Source organism: Vicugna pacos, chromosome 1 (assembly GCF_048564905.1).
Source record: "Vicugna pacos chromosome 1, VicPac4, whole genome shotgun sequence".
Classification (NCBI taxonomy): Eukaryota; Metazoa; Chordata; class Mammalia; order Artiodactyla; family Camelidae; genus Vicugna; species Vicugna pacos.
The window spans coordinates 10,549,747-10,576,401 of record NC_132987.1 but is presented as its reverse complement, the minus strand read 5'-3'; the positions used below and the strand labels follow the sequence as shown (position 1 = coordinate 10,576,401).

Here is a 26,655-nt window from a genome sequence, read left to right as displayed (position 1 = left end):
GACAGGGATTTATTTTGTGGACATTTGTGGAGTCGGGGCACTGGCAGAAAACATCTTGTTCAGAAATTTCTGAAGAATGTGAACTTGAGTGCTACTGCATGACTCATTCTGCAGTTGGTTTTTTTGTTATATTTTTAACCATAAAAACATTCCAAGCTGAAGTCGCCCTACCCGGTTTTCAAAGTGCCACAGCATATGGTGGTGAGATTAGCCGTCAGAGTCTCTTCTCCCCACACTGTGCAAGGGATTTACACCAGTCCCTTTAATTAATCTAATAACAAAATAAGAATCATGTCATTCAGAATGTGTGTCCTCTCTTTTGCCAGGCATCAGGGTTAATGGTTTCTACTGGCATAAAATTTTTTGCACGTCAGTGAAGGATTCCAGCTTTTAGTTTAAGGAAAAGAAAAAGAAGGAAGGAGAGAAAGGAAAAAAAGAAAGCAATGGAAGTTTTCCTCATGAAGAGGAAGTAGTCACAGCTACATCTGTGTGGTAAACAGAGTTCTTTCAGCTAGAACCAAAAAAAGAAAAAAAAATCTGTGGACCATCCTGGTTTGCCCATTAAAGAAGGCGGAAGGGGAATCTCAAGAGGAGGAGGGTTGTGTCAGGGCGTTAGGCTGGAAACCCTGGGTTAGTCCGCACCTCTGGCTCAGTTCCTTGTCTTTATCTTTTAAAGGCTTTTATCTGTTGCCAACAAATGGCCTGCTAAGGTTCTGTGGAAATGCTGGACCTGCTGTGTCCATTGCATTGTTTTATTGAGAAGGTAAAGATATGAATGTGGATGAAGTTAAAAAAAAAAACTCAGTGTTAATCTAGACTGGGTGGAAATTAATTTTGAGTGCACCTTACTCATTGGTGAGGCATTATAAGAGCTTGGGTTTTATAATCAGAAAACCTGTTGGAATCCCAGGTCTGCCCCATACTAGCTGTGTGACCAATGGGCTTAACCTCAGGTTTCCTTTGTGTGAAATTATCGCCAACCCCACAGGTGGTTTTCAGGATTCAATTAAATAATGCATGTCGCACATCACGATCTCTGGCACCATGGAAGCATGTGGGGAGTGGGTCTATGAGCACACCCCCCTCCTTCTGCCTTTAACAGGTGACCCACGAGGACTCAACAGGGCTCATCCCCACTGCTCACATGGTCAGGGCTCCCCTGACTGGTGATCCAGTCACATCTACGTGACCTGGGGTTTCGTTATTCGGTTTGTGGATTATCAAGGCATCTTTGGTTCTCTTCTTCCACTACACTTGCTTTTATTCTTCTTTTCCTACCAGGTCACACCTTCATCAAGAAATGACCCTAGGACAGTGATGTTGTAGGACTGCAGTGAGGAGTCGGGGCTCTTGCCTTGGCTCTGCCATGAACTTATTGTGTGACCTCAGGCAAGTCATGATCTCCTCTGTGAAGGAGGGATTTGCACTAGATAAGAGCTGAGGACCCCTCCAGTTGTAAAACATGATGACTCTGTAGTGTAAAACCTGTGTCCATGCCACTGAGAGTCTGGCAGAATAGTTTCATTTTGGAAATTAAGCACAGAAGTATAGGTTTCTTGCCACCTACCTTTCTTATTTCCCTTTTGTGTAAATGATAAAAGTCATGGCTATGTTCCCTGACCACGTGGAGGGAGTGCATTTTCGCACTGAGACCCTGTGAAGTAGGTATTATTGATCCCATTTTCTACAGGAAGAAATGAAAGCTCAAAGAGCCTACGTAACTTGCCAGAGGTCACACAGCTAGAATGAGGTAGTATCAGGATTCAAACACAGGTTTTTCTCAGTTCCACAGCCTGGGCTCTTTAATCAACCTTTGAAGGTTGACCAGGTAGAGAGAAATGCAAAGTGAGTGCCCACAAGGCTTGAGCCAGGCACTGTCGGACTCCACTCTACCTTCAGGAAACTAATAAAGGGTTAAACTCCTTTCTCCTCTGAGGAAGGGGTCCTCTGCCTCCGGTTTCTTGCTGCAGAACTTTTCTTTAACCTGAAGTTCTTCTTACTGAGAATCGTTTGTGGGGCTGAGGGGAGGAACAGAAATCATAAGAGCGAATTCAGATGACTGGCTAGACAGACCCACCTGTGAACCTGTGAACCTGTGGAAAGGTGCGGCTTTGCCTGTCTCTGCTTCGTTCTTATTTAGGGTCACCCTTTATGGAGCTAGGACGCCCAGTTCCAAGTCCCTCCAACACCAAGCTTTGTTTTGAAGAGCAGGCTAGGCATTGGGAGTCTGGCGCTGGGGTCGATGGCAGTTTTGCTGCCGAGGGAGGAAACGGCCCCGTGCGATGCCCCCGCGGACCCCCTGCGCCGTCTGCGCACCGGCGGTCCCCGCCCGAGGCTCCCGCAGGTCTGCCAGGTGTCTGGGGAGTGTCTGTTCTGTGTCCCCCTCCGTCCGCAGTGGTCCTGGACGACAGCAAGCGTCTGGCCAAGAGGAAGCTGATCGAGGAGAACCGGGAGAAGAGGCGGCGGGAGGAGCTGCAGAGGTCCATCGGGCACAAGCCCGAGCCCACCGACCAGGAGTGGGAGCTCATCAAGACCGTGACCGAGGCCCACGTGGCCACCAACGCCCAGGGCAGCCACTGGAAGCAGAAGCGGAAGTTCCTGGTAAGGCCCCGCCGTCTCTGCCTCCGCGGCCACGTGTGGTCTGCGTGGCCAGGTCACCAGACAGGTGCAGCCGAGTCAGGAAGGCTTCTGTCGCCCAAGATGATTGCAGTTACGGGAGAAGAAGGCAGCATAGTCTGGTCGTTATGTGATAGACGTCGGAACCAGACAGCCTGAGTGCACTGCTCGCCTCTGTTGCTATTTAATTAGGTGACTTTGGGTAAGTCACCTCCCCAACCTAAGGCTCAGTTGCCTTTATGCTCTGACCCGTGATATAAAAGTAACAGATGTAAGGGCTTGGCAACCTCATACAGGGTAACTATGTGCTTCACCCCTGCCACCACCACCCTCACCGTCCTGCCCCTGCTCATCCCAGGAGAAGGGACCACCTTATATCCCAGGGACCTTGAATCGCCATTTGTCCGCCATTACAAAGGTGCAGGGAGACACCCTGTGATCACTCAGAGGAAGAGTCCCTCTGGCCCCCTCCCCTCGCCTGGGCCGCAGAGCTACAGGTTCAAGCCAAGAAGCCCTCAGCTCTGAGGCAGCCACGTGCACAGGTCAGCTGGCAGCAGCGTTTCCTACTCACATTGAACCATTGTGCTGAAACAGTCAAAGCAGAAAGCCAATTCTCAATTTGTGTCACCCCAGCCTCCTCTCGAGCCAAGCTAGGGTTGAAGCCCACACCCACACACGCCCCTGAATCTCTCCTTCTGTACGTCTGCCCGCATCCCCTCCACAGCCCCAGAGGAGACACGCTGGATTCCTTACTGTCCCTCACTTCACATCCAGTCCATCAGAAATCCCTGTCCTTGGCTCCCTAGATATGTCTTGAAGTCCCACTTTTCTCCATCTCGATGACAACTCCTGTAGTCCACCCACCCCATCTCCTGCCCAAACCACTGCTGCTGTTCACCTGTCTCTCCCTTTGGCTCCCACATCCCTTCTCCATGTAGTAAAAATAAACTGTAAATCTCCTCATGCTGCGCCCCTGTCTAAAGCCCATAAGTGGTGCCCTATGGCATCTAAAACATGCCCATTGCCTCTCCATGGACCACAAAGGCCCATCACTATGGGGCCCTGGCCCTCCCATCCTTCATCTCATGCCACCTCTGAGCCTAACCACGTGGGCCTCCTTTCTGGCCTGGGGACTTTGCACTGGGTTTTCCCTCTGCCTTGAATGTCCTCTGCACCTGCTGAAGCCTGCCCTCTTGACATCTTTCGAGCTAAAGCTCACACATCACTTCTCAAAGGGGCCTTGGCCAACCACTCTGTCTCCTGAGCCCCACGTATTATTATGTCCACCTCCAGTCTCATCACAAACTTAAAGTCTTCCAAAGAGTAGTCTCCTTATCTATTGTCTTCCTTCCTGACACGAACATTCCTTGAGGATGCATCATTCATTGTTGTAACCTCAGCATCTAGAGCAAAGCCTGACCCGGCAGTAGTTGCTCAACGAATATTGGTTGAGTACATGCATAGACAGACATCTACTCACTCGCTCAGTCCTCCACCCTCACCCCACATCCAGCCCATCAGGGACGCCTTTTGGCCCAATGCCCTCTAAACAGGAGGCGAAGATACTTGAGGCATGTTCCTCCACCTTGAGAAGTTCCTGACTTAGATGTGCACCTACAGGACGACAACAAAAGTAACATTAGTAAGTGCCTGAATGCCAGATGAGTGGTTCCATGGGCCGCCATGTGTATTCAAATGAGGCAGACATCACTTCACACTGAGGCCGTCAGAGAAGGCTTCGAGGAGAGGACAGAATTGGAATTGGGTGGGATTTGGAATTGGCAGAGATGAGACAGAAGTGCGGGCTTTGAAGAAAACAAGTCAGGTTGGATGGCAGCCCAGAGATGGCAAAGTGCAAGGCAGGCCGGGGAAGAGAGGTGAAGAGCTGGGCGGGGCCGTCTCCGGAGGTCCCTTCGGGCACACGACCCAGCCAGAAGCCCAGGCAGTCTGAGCGTCAGGGGCAAAAACCAAGCCTCCCCACAGTCTCCACTGGTGAGTCCCCAGACCGGAGACCCGTGCTTAGTGCGCAAGTCTGATGGGGTGAGCACACACACGCGTGTGTGTATGAGCAGCTGTGTTCGTGCAGTGGGTCACCGGGCTACCAGCGGTGAGAAGATAGCCAGTGGGTTCAACTGATGCCAAATGTTTGTTCTCTATTTTTAATATCTTCCAACTATTTTTAGCAAGTAATGTGTTGTCCTTCTGGGTGAAAAATCTTCAGGGATGTCACAAACAAGGTTGCATTGCTCAACTTTCATTTCTAATACCTCATGCGTTAATTTATGTCAGTTCACATGTATTTTTTCCTAGTTTCAAGATCTATTATGGATATAAACCTTAATGATATAAGACATTTACTTTGAATATAATTTTACTTCTAGCAATTGTATTTTCCATCAAACACCTAAAGGCTTAAAAGTAAATTTTTTTTCCTACTCTGATATATATTTGTCAATAGAGAAGCTTGTGAGGTTGTTACATTTGGGCATTTAATTTTAAAGAAAATGGTCATATTTCCTTATACAATTTCCCTCCTGTTTTTCAACCCATTAGAGGTATCACAGATGGTGATTCAAATACCCCACAGACTCACAGATTAAATGGAAATTATTAACATCAGTATGAAGCCAAAGACATTTCAAAGGACACTGAATACCATTCAATACAACCAGATTAGATCTATCGGTGTTCAATGAGAAAATGTTTGGATTCAACCAGACCAAAACTGTGTTATTAAAATGTTTTTATTTTCTGTTTATTTTTTAAAAAGTTCTCCCTACATCCTTTTTTAATGTGTGACCATGTTTTTTGTTTGTTTGTTTGTTTTTGTTTGATTTTGTTGAAAGGCAGTTCAAAAGTAAGCAAAGCTTACTGATCGCATTAAATTCATCACTGTGGTGGCCTTTGGTGAGGGTGCTGTTAGGGGCAGTGAGGGGGTGACCTTGTTCTCTTATCAGTTGATCTTCATAAAAGAGTTATCAAGTGGACAAGGTGGGTGAGAAGGACCTCATTTTGGGGTGGGAGGAATTAGAAGGACCAGCAAGGAAGTCTGAAGAATGCAGGGAGCTGCATTGCCCAAAGGAGGAAATGAGGTGCCTTTCCCCCGAGCCCCGTCTACGTGAGAAGGACAGGGTTGGGAGAAGGGGAGGGAGAGGAAGTTGTCCGTGTGATTATTCCATCAGTCCCGTCTGCATCCTGAGGACCAGCAGAGCAGTAGCCTCCCATGGGTTGGCCAAGCCAATAGTTGCCCCAAAATGTCATTGATTATGAAAACATAGACAGAAACCAGCTTTCTTTCCCATCCACTCGCTGGCCCCAAAACAAACAATTAAAAAAGTAAAATAAAATAAACAGAAGAACCTCCTGGATAATCCAAAAGAGGTCACTGTTGCCAGACTTTGTTATGTAATCAATTTAAAAATCTTCCCCCAGGCTGTGACCACAAGCCCTCCCACACCTTTGGAGGGAGGGCCTGGGCTACTCTGGTTGACCCTGGTGCCCTGGCGACCGGAGCGTGAAAGAGTCATCCTTGCTTTTCTTCGTGCTAAAAATTAGACGTGAGCAGCCACAGGGGAGATGGGGGAAGAAAAATGGGAACTGGATTCCTCTGGGCTGGACGTGGTTACTGCTAGCCTGGTGACTTGCCAAGAGTGGGCTCGGACCAGCAGCATCAGCACATCCTGGGAGGTTATTGGAGACCCAGATTCTCTAACAGAGACCTACTGAATCAGAAAGTCTGGGGTAATTCTGATGCACAGTGAAGTTTGGGGACCTCGGTGGTAGGTCACAGTCTTGTAGCAGGAGGTGCCCTCACCGGCCACCCAGCAGGTGAGGGGTCAGCCTTGCTCATCAGCTCCCAGAGCCAACTCCTCCTGCCCTCTCCACCCACCTTCCTGTGCCTCCCACCCCAGGCACCTTGTGTCTGGCTGTCCATGGTGGCTCTCGGCAAAGGTGGCCACTGTCAGGCAGTCTCCAATCCCTTTGAGCACATTCACAACTTCCTGGAGGACCGAGAATCAACCCTGGCCTCAGGGGGACCATCCTTCACCTCCCTGAGTGCTCTTTGCTCATCTGCCAGTCAGGGATGCGGTGAGAACCACCTAGGGCAATGCACAAGCTCGGAGGGGCTGGCCCCCGTGCCGGCTGCAGATAAACGGTGGTTATCATCATCACAAGGACAAGAAGGGGCGGCTGAGAGGATTGTTCCTGGCAGGAAGCAATGGTGACCACAGGAGATGCATGAGAGAGGCCACACCGTGGTGGTCACTGAACACCAGGTGGTCTCTGGGGGGCCTTGCTGACGTGATGGGTCGGCACCATGAGGTCTGGGGAGGGGGCTGGGACTCTGCATTTCTAACAAGTCCCCAGTCGACACCCACGCTGCTACGCCACCCTTTGAGCAGCAAGGCGATGGATGGTTGGGCAGGTGAGCGCAGAGAAGTAATACTGGCAAACTCCCCACTCTGCGCTCGGGTTTGCCAAGTGCACACCTGTCTGTTCCTGCAGGGAGCCTGTAGCAGGGCGCCTCCCCCAGCCTGCGAGCCCTCCTCCAACTGGAGTCTGTGGGGCAGACAGGAACTTCGAGCCAAGCAAAATGAATCAAAAGCAAGAGTGAATCCCCAAGGCGCTGTTTGCCAGGGCTCCCCATCACCGCCCACACAGTGCCCACCTCGCACGCAAGGACACCCACCGAGTGTGCAGGGCCCTGAAAATGCCCCCCAGAGCCCCCTGAATGGATGTCACCTTTGTGCATTCAGAAGCAGAACCCAAATTCCTATTGTATCTCCCCCCCTTCCCTCCCTCCCTCCCTCCCTCCTTCTCTCCTTCTCTCTCTCAATTTCTGCAGCAACAATCCTGTGAACATTATCACTGGGGGCCAATTAAAGCAACAGCCAAGACATGTATTTTTGCCAAGAGAACTCCAAGGATGTGACACTGTTAATGCAGTGTTATTAACAGAACACTTCGGTCTGTTAAGAAACAATGCGGAAACTGTGTAGTATGTCAGTTCAGAAGAGATTTTCTGCCACGTGAGAAGGATGATAAGTAAAGATCCCTTCAGCCTCTTCATTTAAATCTTCCTTGTTTCTCCTCCTCAGCCGGAAGACATCGGACAAGCACCAATAGTAAACGCCCCAGAAGGTGGAAAGGTCGACTTGGAAGCCTTCAGCCATTTTACAAAAATCATCACACCAGCAATTACCAGAGTGGTGGATTTTGCCAAAAAGTTGCCTATGTTTTGTGAGGTGAGGAGATTGCTTTTCCTTCTTCGTTATTTTTCATTTTATACGTTCATCAATTTCCAGGAATACTGAGGACTATTTATAAGTCAATACTAATTAGGAGGGACTTAGTCATGTGAAGGCAAGGTCGGCACAAAACGCAAATGCGTGGTTGCGTGTGTATCTCCCCACCTTCTCTGTTCAGTCTTCGTTCGTTTAGCTTGTCCACGTGAGGTCGGTGAAGAGCCTAGCCACTGCCTGACTCCAGGCACAGGAACACTTGACAGCCAAACCTCCATTCGTTCAGCATACTATGCTCAAGTCTGCCACCTTAAATCCAGTCCTTAGAACAACATCAGCAGGGTAGCTTTAATTAACCCCATTTTTAAAATGGGGAAAACTAAAATCAAAGAGAATAAGTTCACTTATTCAAGAGTGGGGCCGTGGTTTGAGTCTCAGTCTCCATTCTTTCCACAGCGTATCCCAGCAAGATGGCTGTGTGATTGTTTCTTTACCCTCAAGAATGAGTGAAGTGACCCTCCCAGAGCAAGGATCTTAAAATCTACTTAACTCCTCTCTGTTTTCTTATAAGCGCACCCTTTCTTGTCCCATCTTCAGGGCACCCTGGAGAGCTCCCCCACCAGAGCTCAGAGTCTTCCCCTTGGGGACACGCCATCCCTAACTTTAGTCCTACCCTGCTGGGGCTGAGCGCACAGGTTCTGGGGTTGGCTGCATGGGCAGGATCCAGATGCCTTCAGACCTTGATTATCTCATCTTTAAAATGGGAGTCATAGCGGTATCTACCTCTTGGAGCTATTGAGAGGCTTCAGTGGGATCATATGTGGACAGTGCCTGGGTCGTAGGTGTTCCATACATTTTAGCTTCATCTGTTTTATTGCTAGATGAAATTTTACTTTATTTATTCCATTACCGTCCTGCCTCTAATCTTCCTTTTTTCAATCAAATGGGGTTGGTTATGTTATCTGGAGAATTTTTCCCCTTCGAGAAATCTCTTGCCAATCTCTTGCTCTTCATACATCCAAGACGATCCAGACAGACACCGAACAGACAGGGCCACATACGACTGTGAGCCCCCTATGTAGGCTGCCTGCATGATGAGGGAATCTAGTCTCACCCAGAAAGAAGCTAGGTGTCCTCACCTGGAATGATCCCATCCTACCTCGGCCTCCAGTTCACATGTGTCTGAATTTGCAGTAATGGGAGCCCAGCTGGATACTGAGATACCCCAGACCCCAATGGGGACCCTTCTCATGGCCATTCCTGAGCCTCCACAGAAGCCATACCTGGAGGGACAGAGCAGAGGGCTTCAGGCTGTGGGTAGCTGACCCCCAGACCTCTCTGAGAGAGACTGCGTGCCTCCTCCTTACCTCCGGCTTCACTATGCAGGAGGCCCGGTACCACGTGTGCCGGCCAGCATCCCTGCCGTGGGGACCGCTCACATCCCACCCTAGAGGGGCTGGTGAGTCCTAGAGAAGGAATTTGGACTTGTATCTGTGTTTGGTGTAGACTTTCCCATGCCTTTGACTGTCGCTTTTTAAATTAACATTTATTAAAGTTTTGGAGGATATTACAGAAATAATACATATTCATTGGAGGTTGATCCAGCACCATAAAGGTAATGATTCACGATAGCACCACCAAGAGATAAAATGCTCACGTTTCAGAGTCGGTTTTCTCTTTTCAGATACATGCATGTGTATACACACATATATGCACACACGTATATGAAATACGTCACATGGTTTGTGCCATAATGAATTTTCTACTTGTGAAACTACTCTGTAAAAATTTTTTATTAAAGAGTAAGGAGCGCATATCATAAGGGCGCAGACAACACACCCACCTAATCAGCGCCAAGCTAAAGAAAGAGTGCTCCTTGCAGACTGCAGCCCCGAACTTTCTACCCTCAACTGTAGAACATATCATTTAAGTATTTGCTCACAAAACAATGTGTAATGACCACATAGATTCCAAAGGATCGCTGCCCTGTCACCTACGTTACCTGCTTTTACAGGATCTTTGGCTCATTTCCAGTTTTTCACTAATATAAATATTCTGCAGAGAGCATCCTGGTACCTAGGCCCTGTTTACAAAACTATTTCTTAGGGCAGATCCTAGAAGTAGAATTGAAGGACCGAGGCGTATACACCTTTTAAGGCTTTTGATACGTGCTGCCAAATTTGGGGCCCCCTAGAAGGTGTGCACAGCTCGTCTGTGCTGAGGACACCGGTTTCCTCCCACCCCGGGTGTCATCTTGCGTTTCTGTGCATTGGGTTGAGGTTGTTTTTCTGGACCGTTCTTGGTCCTCTCTCCCTGGGCTGCGTCCTCATCTCTCAGTCCCTAGTGTCTGAAAAGAAACTCCACTGAGTTTGCTACGCCAACAACTCAGCTAGCGTATCAAGCCACGTGTTCCCCTTTGAATACCCATCAAAAATGTTTTCTGGAAAATGTAAAGCTCATGGAAAGCAGCCACGGAGAGATAGGTCGGTTAAAGAAGGAAAAGAAGCCATCACCCCCACCAGCAACAAACACCCGGGGCAGCCGTGTCCCTGACAAGGGCGAGGGCTCCGCGTGGGCTTCTCAGGCTTGGGTTGTGGCAAGCGCCTCCCTTCACGTTTCCCTCAGGGATTTAAGCCTGCTTCAAAGTCATGATTCCGTCTGTCTTTCAGCCCTGATATTCTGTTACCTCCAAATTGGCAGGGGTGGGGGAGGGGATGGCTACTTTGACAGCAGAGATGCATATATTTCTGATGTCTGTGGCCTCCTGAGGACGTTCAGCCTTTTGACACTGTCTTTGGAACCCCAAAGAGGAAGATGAACTGTGGTGTGGGCTGGAGATCCCAGGTGGTCTCAGGAACCAGAAGTCTCTTTCCAGAGGCAGTTTGATGCACCTGCTGTTCAAATTGCACTCCCAGTAATTTTCTGCTCAGATGCACACCAACCTACCAACCAAGGGCTTCAAAAGATCTAAAATCATTACTGGCAAAGCCACCAAAAACACACATAAGGTGATGTCTAGAGTTCAGGGCACTGTCATCCCTGCCAATCAAGCTGAGAGACATGCTCCCAGGAGGCAGGCAGAGCCTGTGGGAGGCCCCCCTGCCTCTCCACCAAGCAGGTCCTTCTTGGAGCATAACCACGATGTCGGCAGGTGGCTAAAACATTATTTGCCCACAAGTGCAAAACAAATCTCACCAGGATCCTACAAACCCCTCTTAAAAGAAAAGGCATCTGGCCTGGTTTTCAAACCATTTACCATCCTTGACTAATCCTTTTTCCGCTTTTATTTAAATTTGAACTAATCAAGAGTTAATAAATTTTTAAAGGAAAACTTCCACTTCATCTATAATCAGACTTGGCTACAAAGAAGGGGCCTGCCCAAGTTTGCATCATTTGTGATGGCTAAAAGAATAAATCAGTGGTTTTATCTGATTAGTAATTACTCTTTGCGGTTTGATGACAGTGGTTCTCAAGAGTGAGGTCCCTGAACCAGGTACGTGGGCATCACCCAGGAACTTGGAGAATGCAGAGACTCAGAGGGCGGGGCCGGCAACATGTGCTAAGCAAGCCCTTGGTGGGGCTTTTGGGCTGCAGACAGGACCACCACCCAGGCAGTAACGCCCGCCTCTGCCCACTTCAGCCAAGTCCCCATTCTGCCTGGAGACGACCCAGCCAAGCGCTGCTCTCCTATCTCCTACCAGACCCCGGGGCCAGGAACCCAAGGATGTAATTGAGGAGTACAAATTCAAACCTAAAGAAAAGCAAATAGTCATTTTTTTTTTAATGAGTAGGAGAGAATTTACAGGAATGGATTCCAGAACTAAATACGAAATGACTTCTATTCTATAGAGAAAGCTAAGCAATTTGAAATTAAACAGTAAGGTGGGTAGGTTGAATTAGTAAAAAATATGAAATAGCTCATATTTTAATTGTTTTATTAACTTTTTGGGGGGGAAAGATAATTAGGTTTATTTTAGTAAAAAACATGAAATAGTCCATATTTTAATTTTTTAACTTATTTTGATGTGGGGGGTGGGTTTATTTATTTATTTATTTATTTATTTATTTATTTATTTATTTAATGGAGGCACTGGGACTTGGACTCAGGACCTCATGCATGCTAGGCATCCTGTCTACCACTACGCTATACCAGCTATATCCTCCCTATCCAATAGCCCATATTCTAAAGGTCATTCAGTAGTCTTACTTTCAGGCTGACATAGTAACCTAAATGGAACTAGTCGAGTGTTGTCGAGAATATTTCCCAGAAAAGAATTTGTACCTGCTTTAATGAAGAGAGAGAAATGATGTGTCATTACATACTCATTGTTTACGGGAACTTACACCCAAAGTCCTTCAAAGAGCAAGCCCCCCTATTCTCTTGGCCATGGATTCTGCACACCTAGCTTCCAACCCTCGCCTCACCCACGTGCACGCATGGGACCCCCTAGCCTGCCGCTCAGCCTCGCAGTGCCTGGATTTCCACACCTGTCAGTACATTTGGAATCGGGATGTTGACCTCATTGCATTACTGTCAAGATTAAATAAGATGATGCCTGTAAATCTTAGCACGATGCCCAGTTCATCAGAAACATCCGTTAACTAGTAGCCTTTCAAACTGTTTTGATAAGGGCATTTAATTAAACATTCTCCCTCCTCCAGAAAATCAAACTCTGGGGTTTTTTTTTAATTTCTCTTCACAAAGCTTTTTTTAAGTTTATCATTAATGTTATCTCATTATCACAAATCCTAATTAACAGGGCAATCAAATGAGTTCAAACTGAGATTACAACACTGGCAGAAAGATCCAGTGGGTAGAGTCATTCTGGACATAACTCTAGGAGCCAGGAGGCCTGAATTCTGGTCTCACCTCTGCCTTTAACTCCTTGGGGGACCTCGAGCAAAGCTGTGACATCTCTGGGCCCCCTGGGACACATGCATCTATCTGTAAGCAACCTTCTGGTTCTGTGTCTTTTTTTTTTTTTCAGGGTAGGATGCTTTTAGGATTCCACTGAGGCAGTGGACCCCTCCCCACATCTCCAAGAAACATACACATGGGAAATATTAGTGTCCCCTTCCCCCAACCCCACCATTCCCCCAGGGAGGAGCTTGCAGGCAGTGCATTCCTGGGCCTTGTAAGCACAAGAGCTTGACCCAGCCCCACCCAGGACTGGTCAGGTAACTCCCACGATGGCTCCTGTAGCACCCCTCTGGTTGAGGGACACCATGGTCCTCTGTTCAGAGCCTCCCCCATAGGGAAAATGATTTCACAGATCTGTGCAGTGTTTGTTTTCAAAGTATTTTCTTGTATATCATCCCATTGACTGGATCACCAGTGCCGGTGGGGACACCCCATCTGTGCCTTTTAGGAGACTCAAGGCGCCAGCTTGCTGCAGAAAACAGAGCAGCAGAGTTGCCAGCTAAACAGCCGAGTCCGCTGTGCCTCCTAGAGCTACAAGACAAAAACGGTGCTCAGTGCAAGCAGGTCTCAGTGGGTGTTAGAATGGAAACCCCCAGAGTTAGGGATTATTAGCACCGTCTCACACGTGACGGTTATAGACGTCGGTGAAGATTCCGACCAACTTGGAGAATGAAGAATGGTTGTTGAAAGTCTGCAGCCAAGTAGGAAGGGAAAGGCCGTGGCTCACGGAGCGCAGGACTGGTGCTGATCACCGGGGGTGAACCACTTACTGTCGCTGCTAAGATCCGCGTGCTCTTCCCCACTGTTGTCTGTCTGCCCACTTGCTCTTTACTGATGTGCCGCTTCTTTTCAGCTGCCATGTGAAGACCAGATCATCCTCCTCAAAGGCTGCTGCATGGAGATCATGTCCCTTCGCGCTGCTGTGCGCTACGACCCAGAGAGTGAGACTCTAACCTTGAATGGGGAGATGGCTGTGACACGGGGCCAGCTGAAAAACGGGGGTCTTGGGGTCGTGTCCGACGCCATCTTCGACCTGGGCATGTCGCTGTCTTCTTTCAACCTGGATGACACGGAAGTCGCCCTCCTTCAGGCCGTGCTGCTGATGTCTTCAGGTGAGTGTGCCCGGACTCAGCCCCAGGCATCGGACGAGCTCTGGCTTGCCTGGTGCTGACTCGAGTCACTTGGTGAGTTTCCATCCCCCTTCACCTTCAGAATCATATCTCATGTTCCCCCAGCAAGCGAGTGGGGGTCTGCCAGGGGACGGGGACCTGAAGGAGGCTGTCAGGTGTGTGTTGCTCTTGCAGTCTCCCAGTGTGGTGGGAAGGAACCAGAAGGGCCACGTTGAAGTCCCCATAGTCCCCATGAAACGGTCCACCTTCCACAGCCACTGCCCGGCCTGCGTTGGGGCAGTGGCCAACCCTGCCCCCTTCCGGTTTTGTGTGCACAGGATACGGGTAGGAGTGACCCCACCATTCTTTTTTAGAATCCTTCCTTGGTTTCCTTTTTTTTTTTTGAAATGATTTTTTTTTGTCTAGTTTTCTTTTTTTCCTTTATTAATTTTTTGAGGGGGGCAGTAATTGGGTTGATTTATTTATTTATTTTTAAAGGAGGTACTGGGGATTGAACCCAGGACCTCATGCATGCTAAGCATGCGCTCCACCACTGAGCTGTACCTGCGCCCCCAACCCCGGCCACCACCATTCTGGGGAAGCTCTGGGCGAGGAAGCCGTGAGTGAGAGCTAGGATTTGTTCACGGCTCAGCCTCCACTGAAGTTCCAGTTGGTTACAGCTTTACAGCACTGCTCCCCAAACCTTAGGGGCTTAGAACGTCCAAGTGGCTGGGCTTGGGGCTGAGATGTCAAAGCAGTGCCAGGCCTTTCCCCAGGCAGCCTCTCCTCTGGCCGGGTAGCTGGACTTCTGCCCTGGGAAGGAGGGTCCCACGCACACAAACGCAGAAGTTGCAGATGCCTTAAGGCCCAGTTTTAAGTCACCTAGCATCACTTTCTGCCACATTCTCTTGGTCCCAACAAGTCCCAGCACCAGCCCAGGTCTCAGAGTCCACCTCTAGGTGGGGGGGGAGGGTAAAGAACCTGCAGGCATCTTCCCCTGCCGGAGCTCATGATCACAGCCTCCGATGCCCACTGGGGAAGAATGGGTCATAATGATGACACCTTTTCTTCAGAGATCAGCTCACAGCAAACAGGGAATGCAGCATACATCAAACTCTGTAAGGAAAGCCAGTCTTGACACAGAGGTGGTTTCAGACTCATCCCCTGCGTTTTCAGAGAACCCTGAGTCTAGCTGTGCTCAGCACTAGGCATCCTGCACCATGGCTGTCTGCTTAACTCGCCCACCTCTCCCTCGGGACTGGTTAGTTTCCGGGGACAGAGATGTGTCCCGTTGTGCACGTAGCACTCGGGCCAGTGTTAAGCAGCCTTCGAGAACTGTTCATTGCATGAATGATTGACTTAGACAAGGAAAAATATCAGTCACAAGTACAAGGAGAATCTTTTCTAACGTTGCGCTTCTTGATTAACTCAGTAGAATTCCTCTGTTTTAAAGCCGTTCTAGAAATGTATTTGCTACAGAAAATTTAGCTATGGCAGACTTTTTAAAAAGGAAATAATTCTTTTTATTATGGAAAACCTCAGACAGAAACAAAAGTAGATAGAATAGAATAAGGAACCGTCTTGCACACTGTGGTGGAAAGGCTCCAGCCTGGCCCTCCCGTCCCCCCTCCCTTCTGATGTTCACACCCGTGTACCAACTCCCCCCGTTGAGTGTTTGAGAATCAATGACTTGCTTCAGTAGAATGTGGGGAATTCAGGGTCACCCCATGTGATTACGTGACGTTACATTATACACGGTTCCCTCTTGGAAGCAGACTTGCTCCAGGGACCCTCCTTGCTGGCCTGATGTCAGGAAAGCTCACGTGACAGGGAGCTGCTTGTGACCTCTCAAAGTTGAAAGCAGTCTTCAGCCAACAGCCAGTGAGAAACCAGGGCCCTCGGCCCTTCCGTAGAATTATTCTTAAAGAAAGAAAACATGAACTTTTCTAAGGACTCCCTGTGTGACCTTGAGTAAACCCCCTAGCATCTCTGGGCTTCAGTGTCCTTCAAAATAAAGAAATGGAACTAAATAAGTGGAAATTCTATTCCTGGAGGGAGCAATAAGGTAATTTTGGGGCTGACATGTTAGTGGCAGTTTTAAGTAACACTGAAACACATAGTGAGAAAGCTTTTTATTTTTCTGATTGAAGTATAGTTGATTTACAATGTTCTGTTAGTTTCAGGGATACAGCAGAGTGATTCAGTTATACATATACATATATATTCTTTCTCAGATCCTTTTCCATTATAGATTATTACAAGATTTTGAATATAGTTCCCTGTGCTATACCATAGGACCTTATTGTTTATCTATTTTCTATATAGTAGTTAGTATCTACTAATCCCAGACTCCTAACTTATCCCTCCCCACCTTTTGGTAACCATAAATTTGTTTTCTATGTCTGTGAGTCTCTTTTTGTTTTGTATATAGATTAATTTATATTATTTTTTAGATTCCACATATAAGTGATATTCATACAGCATTTGTCTTTTTCTGTCTGACTTATTTCACTTAGAATAATGCCCTCTAAGTTCGTCCATCTTGCTGCAAATGGCATTATGTCATTCTTTTTTATGGCTGAGTAGTATTCCATTGTATAAATATACCACAGCTTCTTTATCTAGTCATCATCAGTGGACATTAAGGTTGTTTCCATGTCGTGGCTATTGTAAATAGTGCTGCTATGAACATTGGAGGAGAAAGCTATTTCTTTTATAATTTTCTTTCAAATTATATCTCCTCTCAAGTAAGGCAAAGAGAGAGATGCAGTTTGGTGCTAGTCTGTCCTTAACACCTCTCTAACACTTGCTAACCTCCCCTTTTAACAAAGAGAGAACAGATCTCAGGGGAGGTCTCCAGCAAGAACCTTTAGCTAAAATTTAATAAACGTTTTTCCCATGCATCCATTTTTGTGATTATCTTCTATTCATGGCAGATGGATTTTGATTTACTAAATAATGTGAGGTTTCCTCTCTAGTAAGCCAATCTAGCAGATTATTAAGTAAATAACATCAGTAAGGTAGGTAAAAGGAGCGTGTGGAGAAGGCAGAAATTGCGAATGTGATCTCAAACTATCAAACACTTAACTGAACGATCCTTCCCAATTCTCTTATTTTTATGACACTGTCACTGCCTGACCACCACATGACATATTTACTAACTTTTTAAAGTCTTCTCCACCCTAATGACCTGGGCACTTTCATGAATTCTGCCAGGACCAGAAAAATATTATAGAACATGACATTTGGCAAATTATAGCTACACATCTGAGCTCCGAGGCCCCGACTTCCTCGGCATGGTCTTCTAAGCCCTGTTGTTCAGTTCTGCATCTCAGCTACACGGTCTCTCAGGCCTTTCCTTCAAAGCCTTCTGTGGGAGTTACCACTGTAAGTGCCTTGGTCCTGAGTGATCAGCAGAGAGTGAAGTGGAAATGATCCAAAGCCACATCTTTAAGAAATTTTGACTTAGGGAGTTAAACACCATCTGTGACCTTTAAAATGTTTCTTTGTGAACATGTTTAGTTCAATGTGAGCATCATCAAAATGTCCTTTTGTTTTCTCTGTATCATTCATATAACCACCTTATCTTTACCTCTCATCAAAGGACAGAATTCTGATGCCACAAAATCCAGGCTACTTTTCCTCTTTGAAGGAATACATCCAGAGTAATACTATGTTGACTTTCTGTTTGGATCAAAAGTTACAGGGTCCTGTGGTGAGTTCTTCTGGCATGCTCAAAGAGAAAGAGGGCGGGTATATGAGAGAGGGGTTGAGTAAATCCACAGTGCAGCAGCAGCAAATATGAAGAAAAGCACGAAATTAAAATGTACAAAAGTGCACATTGCACTGGACACGGAATTCCAAACACTAGGATATTTTGTTTAAACCCAGAAGGGTGGATTGACACATTACCCCTGATTTTTCCTTTCGGATTAAGCAGAACCCCATTTAGAGTTTCACTAATACAGATACTTCCATAACTGGACACTTGAAGTGTCAATTGGATCAGACCACAAGCTGAGGAGAACTGGGCAGGGGGATGGCACTGTTCCCTGGAGCTGTAGGAGGAATTCATCCAGGTTTACAAATTTCTTTTTAAAAATCTTTTATTGAGGTATAAGTGACATCTAGCATTGCATTAGTTTCACGTGTACAACATAGCGATTGGATGTTTGTATATATTTCCAAAAGATCACCACAATAAGTCCAGCTAACATCCATCTCCATACAGAGTTGTGTATTTTTTGCTCTCGTGATGAGGACTTTTAAGATTTACTCTCAGCAACTTGCAGATATGCAGAACAGTATTATCAACTACAGTCCCCATGCTGTACATTGCATCCCCAGGACCTATTTATCTTGTAACTGGAAGTCTGTACCTTTTAACCCCCTTCACTCATTTCACCCACCTCCTAACCACCGCCCACCCCCCGCCCTGCTCTGGCAACCACCAATCTGCTCTCTGTATCTATGACCTTGGTGGCTTTTATTTGTTTTTTTGTTTTGTTTTTTAGATTCCACATATAAGTGAGATCATACAGTATTTGTCTTTCTCTGTCTGATTTATTTCATTTAGCATAAGGCCCTCAAGGTCCATCCATGTCGTTACAAATGGCAAGATTTCATCCTTTATGGCTAAATAGTATTCCAGCCAGTGTGTATGTGTGTGAGTGTGTGTGAGTGTGTGTGTGTGTGTGTGTGTGTGTATTGCATCTTCTTCATCCATTCATCCATCAATGGACACTTAGGTTGTTTCCATACCTTGTATATTGCAATAATGCTTCAAAGAACATGGGTGTGCATATGCTTTCAATTTAGTGGTTTCGTTCTCTTCAGATAAATACCCAGACGTGGAATTGCTCCATCATATGTAGTTCTATTTTAATTTTTTTGAGGACCCTCCAGAACTGTTTTCCATAGTGGCTATACCAGCTTACATCCCAAAAACAGTGTGCAAGGATTCCCTTGTTATTTCTTTCCTTTTTGATAGCAGCCACTCTAATAGGTATGAGGTTGTGGTTTTGTGGTTTTGATTTGCAGTTCCCTGATGATTAGTGATGCTGGGAGCCTTTTCATGTCCTTACTGGCAATTTGTATGTCTTCTTTGGAAAAATATCTATTCAGATCCCCCAACCCATTTTTGATTGGATTTTTTGTTGTTATTGAATTGTATGAATTCTTTATATATTTTGGACCTTAACCTCTTATCAGATATATGATTTGCAGATACCTTCTCCTATTCAGTAAGTTGCCTTTTCATTCTGTTGATGGTTCCCTGTGCTGTGCAGAAGATTTTTAGGTTTATGTAGTCCCATCTGTTTATTTTTGCTTTTGTTGCCTTTATTTTTGGAGTCAAATCCAAAAACTCATCACCAAGACTTATGTCAAGTAGCTTACTACCCATGTTTTCTTCTAGGAGTTTTATGGTTTCAGGGCTTATATTCAAGCCTTTAATCCATTTTGAATTTATTTTTTGTGTATGGTATGAGATAGGGAGCTAGTTTCATTCTTTACTTGTGGTTGCCCAGTTTTCCCAACACCATTTATTGAAGAGATTGTCCTTTCCCTATTGTATATTCTTAGTTCCTTTGTCATGAATTTAAAAAACTGACCATGTATGCATGGGTTTATTTCTAGGCTCTCTATTCTGTTCCATTGATCTATAGGTCTGGTTTTATGCCAATACCATACTGTTTTGATTACTGTAGCTTTGTAATATAGTTCGAAATCAGAGAGTGTGATGCCTCCAGCTTTGTTCTTTCTAAAGATTGCTTTGGCTATTTGGGGTTTTTTGTGGTTCCACACAAATTTTAGGATTGTTTATTCTATTTCTGTGAAAAAAAATGCCATTGGAATTTTCATAGGGATTGCATTGAATCTTCAGATTGCTTTGGGTAGTATGGACATTTTAACAATATTAATTCTTCCAACCAGAAGCATGGGATATCTTCCCACTTACTGTGTCTTCTTCATTTTCTTCCATCAGTGTCCTATAGTTTTCAGTATATAGGTCTTTTACCTCCTTGGTTGACTTTATTCCTAGGTATTTTATTCTTCTTGATGCAATTGGAATTGTCATCTGCAAATAGTGACAGTTTTACTTTATCCTTTCCAATTTGGATGCCTTTTATTTCCTTTTCTTGCCTAAATGTTCTGGGTAGCACTTGCAATGCTATGTTGAACAAAAGTGGCAAGAGTGGGCATCCTTGTCTTTGTTCCTTGATCTTAGAAAAAAAGCTTTCAGCTTTTCACCATTTAATATGATGTTAGCTGTGGGCTTATCATACACGGCCTTTATTATGTTGAGGTACTTTCCCTCTGTACCCACTTTTTCAACCCATGCGTTTGCAGCCTAGGTGTTCCCCAACCATCCAGCCCTCTAATGATATCCTTTCATCATTTGTTTGAAACCGCCTCGAGTCCTCTCCTACGTGTTGTGGGACGATCAGTGGTCCTCCCAAGACCTGGGAAGATCTTCTAGGCTGTACCTCGTCATGGTATCCTCTAACTCCAGCTTCCCACTGTGACTCTTCCCTGCACAGGGTGATGCTAGCTTGGCTCACATTCCCTTTTCTTTTCATTTGAACTTCCTCAGACACCACCACCACCAGGCTGCTACAGTAGCAACCAAAGGCATAAGGGAAGGGAAGGAGTGGTTCGCTACAGCCCCGTGAATGACTCAAACTGGAGACTGTGCTGCCTTGTCTTCACCGGGGCTTCTTCCCATCTGACATCCCTCCTTTGGCATCCAGGCCTCCTAGGACCTTCCCAATCTCTTTTCACATCCCTCCCTTCAATGCACGTGCGTACGTGTCAAAATCCTTCCTCATGACGCAGAGAATCCCAGCTCTCTAGGTGAGGCTTCTCCTACTAGCCCGCAGGAGGGAGGCATCGCTCTTCACACCCAAGGAGGTGATTGGTCTAAACCAGAGACATTTATCTAAACAAAGCATTGCCTCCCTCATGTAAATTACACCACTCCCTGATATCTGGGTCCCTGATGGCCCAGAGTTCGTACTGCATCCACGCACATTCCTAGGAGTTGGAAGTCCCCAGATCAAATGGCTTGAACTGGACAAGGCAAACCATCTCCTTTCCAGCTGTGAATTGACATCCATCTTCTTTCTTCCCCTCAGATCGCCCAGGGCTTGCCTGCGTTGAGAGAATAGAAAAATACCAAGACAGTTTCCTGCTGGCCTTTGAACACTATATCAATTACCGAAAACACCACGTGACTCACTTTTGGCCAAAACTCCTGATGAAGGTGACAGATCTGCGGATGATCGGAGCCTGCCACGCCAGCCGCTTCCTGCACATGAAGGTGGAATGCCCCACGGAACTCTTCCCCCCATTGTTCTTGGAAGTGTTTGAGGATTAGACTGACCGACTCATTCTCATTAATTCCAACAGCACTACTGGGTGTCATGTCATTCCATTGCCTAGCCCTTTTTTTGTTTGTTCCTTTATTTCTTTGTGTTGGGAGGGATCGTTTAGGGGTAAAGGGAGGTAGTCCTTGGCGTAGACATGGATGAAACTGCCCCTTGAATGCGGGTACTTGTAACTATTGCATTTTGTTCTCCAGTCCTTTGACATGGATGCTTTGAAGGTTTTACAGTCGTGGAGGTCAGGTGGGGACAATCATTAATTCACCAGCACCAAGCCATCACCAGCTCCCATCTGTCCCTGGTCAGAGACTCGAGCAAGCAAAATGGCACGGCAGAAGACTAAAGACTTAAAACCAAGACAGTGTAGTCATCTTGATCCAATACTGACTTTTGCAAGGCTCAAGTTAGCACAGCGCAGACAGCCTTTGGTTAAATGTGGCTTTCGGCTTCCTAGGGAAAGATCGGAACATATCTTTATCTGTCCAAAAGCATGCTGTTTTCTCTCCTAGCAGCCTAACCTAGAATGTATAAGAATATATGTTTCCCCCAAATCAGCTATCCTTTCACTATAATTTTTATAATCCTATGACTTAATTCAAATCATAACAAGGGCGTGACTCAAAGATGTGCAATGACTGACTGACTGAAGCCAGCAAAGAAAACAGTTTCCTCCAGTGAGCCCAACGAAATCCAACATCTTCACTAATGTCAGTGATTCAACAGTTTCCAAAAATTCACATAGTATTACCTCACACTGCAAGAAGGCTTCTTACAGGTTAGGCTCAGAGAAAACTCCCACAAAAATCAAGCCTGTTTACAGCATGTCCTCACTGTTCGGTGACACCAGATTCGTTACGTCCCGAACTCTTGAAGTTCTTCAACCTGATTGCATCTTTGCTGAGCTGACGACAGATTTCCCTAAGGATCAAATCCAATCCAGGAGAGATAACCAGCTGAAATCTGAGTCTTGTTCTGGAGGAACTCTGAGGAGAGAGGAGTGTGGTTATGTTGTACAGCGAAGGAAGCACAGAAGAACACTGCTTGAAGAGCAAGAGCCTCCTCGCGTCCTGATGGTCTGAGGTGGCTTCCTTCTGGTCGTAGACCCCCAGGCTCTTTGTTGTACTCACAGGTGTTTCCTCGGCCCCTTTTCCCTCTGACTCTGAGGGTTGACTATCACTAAACAAAGACTGGTCCAGCCACTGACCCACTCCGTCCCTCTGACAGCACTGCCCTGACAGATCTTCAACAGAAAACACCTGCAGACCATGCACATGAACCCTCCCTCCCTCACCTTCCTTTCCCTGCCCAGCCCACCCCTCCAGTGACAAACGCTGGAGAGGTGTGTGTCCAGAAAGCAGATGGTGCCCCTGATCGCTTCAGTGTCAGAAAATGGGCAAAGAATAAACCCATGCAATCGAATGTATCTCATTCTTCACTGCCATGGGGGACATAAACTGCTCCTCTGCCTGCCTTGTACTGCCTTATCCTGGAAGTTATGTGGGAAAATAAGCCATATCAGTGAAACTTGCCTAAAAACCACATGGATTAATTCTGTTTTTCTAACTGGCCCAGAAGTCAGGATGCCTGAGTTCTAGTTTGCGCTGCCAATGGGTAGATTTATGATCTTGAGTCTTGGTTTTTTTTCACCTGAAATATAAGTCATGAACTCCAAATTTCCCATCCTTAATATTGTACCAATTTCAGAAGGAGGGTAGTGGAATCAGGTCCTTTTGATGGTCGCTTTCATATTCAGATTTGTGACTTTACATTAGACAGAGATTACGCCCTCTTTACAGTTAAGGAAAGTGAATTTCTGTATTGATTCAAAATCAGGAGTTGACATAGTACTCATCAGTTATTTAGAGAAAGGCAGGGCGGCCTTGGAAAAAGGAGAGGAACAGCATTAAAAAATGCCAAGTGTGACCGGAGATAACCTGGGAGGAAATGTATCTATTTAATATGCTAAAGCAATTATACTGGCTTCTGGGGAAAAAACACAAGAACGGCGCTATGGAACTTGCTAACCAGAGACAGGAAGTAGGTGAAGAGGTTAAAATTGTGCGCATGAAGTTCACGGGCAGATAACCTGCTCTGACTTATCTACAGACACTTTGGGGGTTGGTTTTCTCTAGCAGCCTCTTTAAGGTCCTCACTTTGGTAACATCTCAGCTCCCTCTGTTGACTCTCCTTGGAGAAGTACTCTCTGAAACACAAGTGCTTCAGCACCATCTCTGCCCCGGGGTAACTCTGAGAAGCTGTCCGCTGTGGGGCACGTTTTCCCTCAGAAGGAGAGGAAGGCCAGCAGGCAGGCACTGGAGGTTCAGAGACCCCTCGGGCAGCAAGTCTCCCCAGGAGAGGCTGCTCAGTTTGTTTGACAGAGATCTCCCCGGAATCGGACACCCCCAGATTCAGTGTGAGTACAGAGTCTGGTCTAAAGCTGCATCAGGAAGCCTGAGGGATGAACCATGATTGGCCACTGGCCAGATGGCACGGCAGACCTCTGATGACCCAGCCAGCCCCGAATGCGTGTATGGGTCCTCGCCTCCTTACATGAGTGCCTGAAACAGGCAAACTGTGGATCTCAAAATCTTGTTGAAGGCTGGCTATCTCGTGCTGAAGAGGACAAGCCTTAAAAGTACTTCAGGCTGAAAGGAAAGGCTGTAAGGACTGAAAGGGTCACAGCCCCAGTGGTCAAAGTGACTCATTCCTTCCGGAACTGACTGAGGCACTCAGCGCATCTCAAGCCTCCATCCCATTAGACGTGATCAGGAGAGATTTGCTCTGGATTTTTTTTTAACATGTTTTCCTATGTTGTCCAGACTTTCAAATCAAACGTGGACTGACTGAAACCCCTCACCGTGGGGAGACATCCCAGCAGAAGAGAACATGCCGTACAACTGGGATTCCTATTTATAAATCACTTACCTTTTGGGGATGAGTGGTGTATGTGTGTGTTTGTGTGTGTGTGTATGTGTGTGTGTGTGTGTGTGGCGCTCAAGTGTACTTTGCTCTTCAATTAGATGTGCAGTGTTTCTAGAAATAGTGAAAAAAGTAAGATCTTTTCGTCTTTATGATTCTGCTCAAAACACCACGTGCCGCCTCCGAGTTTCTCCTAGTCAAAGGAGCCTCGGTCTTCAATGACACACTTGCCGTGTTGATGCCTCAGCCCAGTGATGCCCCTCACCTGTGCCCTAGTGGCCCCTCCTCCCCCCTGCAGCGCGGTCATCCGGGTGGACTGCCAGCCCGGCTCTGCTCCGGCATCACCTGCTCGCTGCCCTTCCGTGAACAGGTGGGCAGGCCTGGTCCCTCCCTCTTCGACACTAAGTCCCCTGCAGACTCAGCCTCCATGAACTGCTGACGCCCTCAAAGCATGTCACTGTCCATGGCCCATTTTTATTCTGCGAAACTCTAACCCCTTTGTGTCACGTTGACCTTTTGCTGCATGAGTCATAAGATATGACATTGGTCTTAACGGTTTTTGAAACGTAGCCAGCATTTGTAAGGCTAAACCTTTTTCATAAACTGAATGGCAGTGCATAACCAAGTCACAGTTCCTCTTCAAAAGGACAGTGCTCACAGACATTTGAATTTCTTTGCCTCTTTCCAGTGGCTATGGCATCAGGTTCTAAAATAAGCTTGTAATTTTTCCTGTTATTTTAATAATATGGAAATATTAGCATCGTGTTTCTTTTGATAGTGATAGACTATAATCCATATTTAAATTTTATAGAGAAGAAATTTTATTGTACTGTGATGTAGATATTTATTATCCAGGTAAGGATTTGCCCGGTGTGTATTTTTTACAATGGAAACATTTTACTTTAATCTTTAAAAAAAAATACATTAAAAACACACATACACACACAAAAAAAGAGAGACTAGTGGGAAAAAAAGGTTTGGCCTTATCACAGAATTTTTACTGTGCTGTACAAATGTTTGCAAATGCAAAAAGTGTGCATTTCTAGTGTGTTTCTACCTTAATTAACGCCGCCTTCCAGAGCAATATCGTGCAGGTAAAATGCTGTCTGTGGCTTTCTGTTGCACAGTTAAAGCTGACCCACCTTATGCACAAGACAATCAGATATAAATCTGTCCTCAGGATGCGGATAATACGCATGTAAATTACGGAGCACAATGTAAGACGAAAGAAGACACTTTAATTACAGGTGTATTGCTGTCACAGAAGACATCAGGGCATGGATGAGCTGACAGTATGCCACTTCTTTCTTTCAGTTCTTTCTAATTGGCATTTTTCATTTGATTACAAAGCTAAATTAGTTATCAAGGCTTTCTTCAGAGAAAACACCCTTTTCCCCGTTGTGTTTTCATGCCCTGAGAAACAGAAAAATACAACAGAACAGGGAAAGATTTATCGTCATCGGAAGATTTGTGTTTTGCAAACAGTGTTAAGTGATATTGCTAGATTGGAAATATTTTTTTCAGCCTAAAACTCTATTGAAATCTGTGATCAAAATGTTTTAAACTATCCGAAAAGAAAATTTGTATATTTGGGAAAAAATGGATTTTTACATAGCTTTTGTATGCAGATATTAAATTGTAATTATGACTATCGCGGGCGTAGATAAACTCATAAGCTACAATTCTAAAAAAGAAAAAAGAAAAAGCTCATAATGGACATACTTTCCTGTCTCTTTCTTTAAAAATTATTATTTTCTAAAATAGGCACAGTGTTGCTGGCTCCTCTCATCGTGCTGCTTCCAAAGGAAGAAAAACAGGAATGTAAAGGCATTTGTTTCATTAACATCTACTAGAATAAGCAAATTTTCCTAGGAAGAGGGTATGGGGGGAGGGCGAGAAGTAAAAGGCTAATGGGAGATTATCTCTTTGGAAGGGGCCACATAAATGGGGTGAGGAGGGAAGAGTGAAGTTTCTGCAGCCAAAGGGACTACATTCATCTTTTTATCTCAAAATGTTACAGAATAGTATACATGGAATTACACTAACACCAGCTATCAGTGTATGTCTCAATCCTCAATTCCCTGAACACATGTGAGTTAGGACTCTTTCTGTGATGAGGGAGCAGAAAGCTGGAAGTTGAAGTGGCTTAAGTCTGATGGGAATTTATTGTCCCTAATATCTGGAAAGTCCAGGGGTGAGATGGCGTCATGCATGGCTGGATCTGGGCAGTTACTCAGCACATCAGGACACGCCCCTTTTCTCTATATATACAGATTTGCCTCTGTACAAATTTCTGCATGTAGTGCTCACATAAGCTTTCATCTTATGGCAACCCCCAGTAGCTCCAAGATTAGCTTGACAGCTCCAAACCTGTGGAAAGAGACTTTCCTTTCCCCAACGGTTCCCGTAAAAATCCTGAGCCTACTCCTCACTGGCCCAGATGGAGTCAAGTGCCCACTCCT

The 26,655-nt window shown here is 46.0% G+C and overlaps 1 protein-coding gene across 15 annotated transcripts in view; it reads left to right on the top strand.

Moving 5' to 3' along the window:
• THRB (thyroid hormone receptor beta) overlaps positions 1–25,943 on the top strand; it is a 382,671-nt gene extending 356,728 nt beyond the window's left edge. For all 15 annotated transcript variants that reach the window (XM_031677738.2, XM_072949695.1, XM_072950281.1 and 12 more), the window contains 4 exons: positions 2,396–2,601; positions 7,716–7,862; positions 13,634–13,892; positions 21,026–25,943. In XM_031677738.2, the coding sequence (XP_031533598.1) occupies positions 2,396–2,601; positions 7,716–7,862; positions 13,634–13,892; positions 21,026–21,267 (854 nt within the window). In that variant the 3' untranslated portion in view covers positions 21,268–25,943. The remainder of the gene's footprint in view (positions 1–2,395; positions 2,602–7,715; positions 7,863–13,633; positions 13,893–21,025) is intronic.
• The last annotated feature ends 712 nt before the right edge of the window (positions 25,944–26,655 follow it).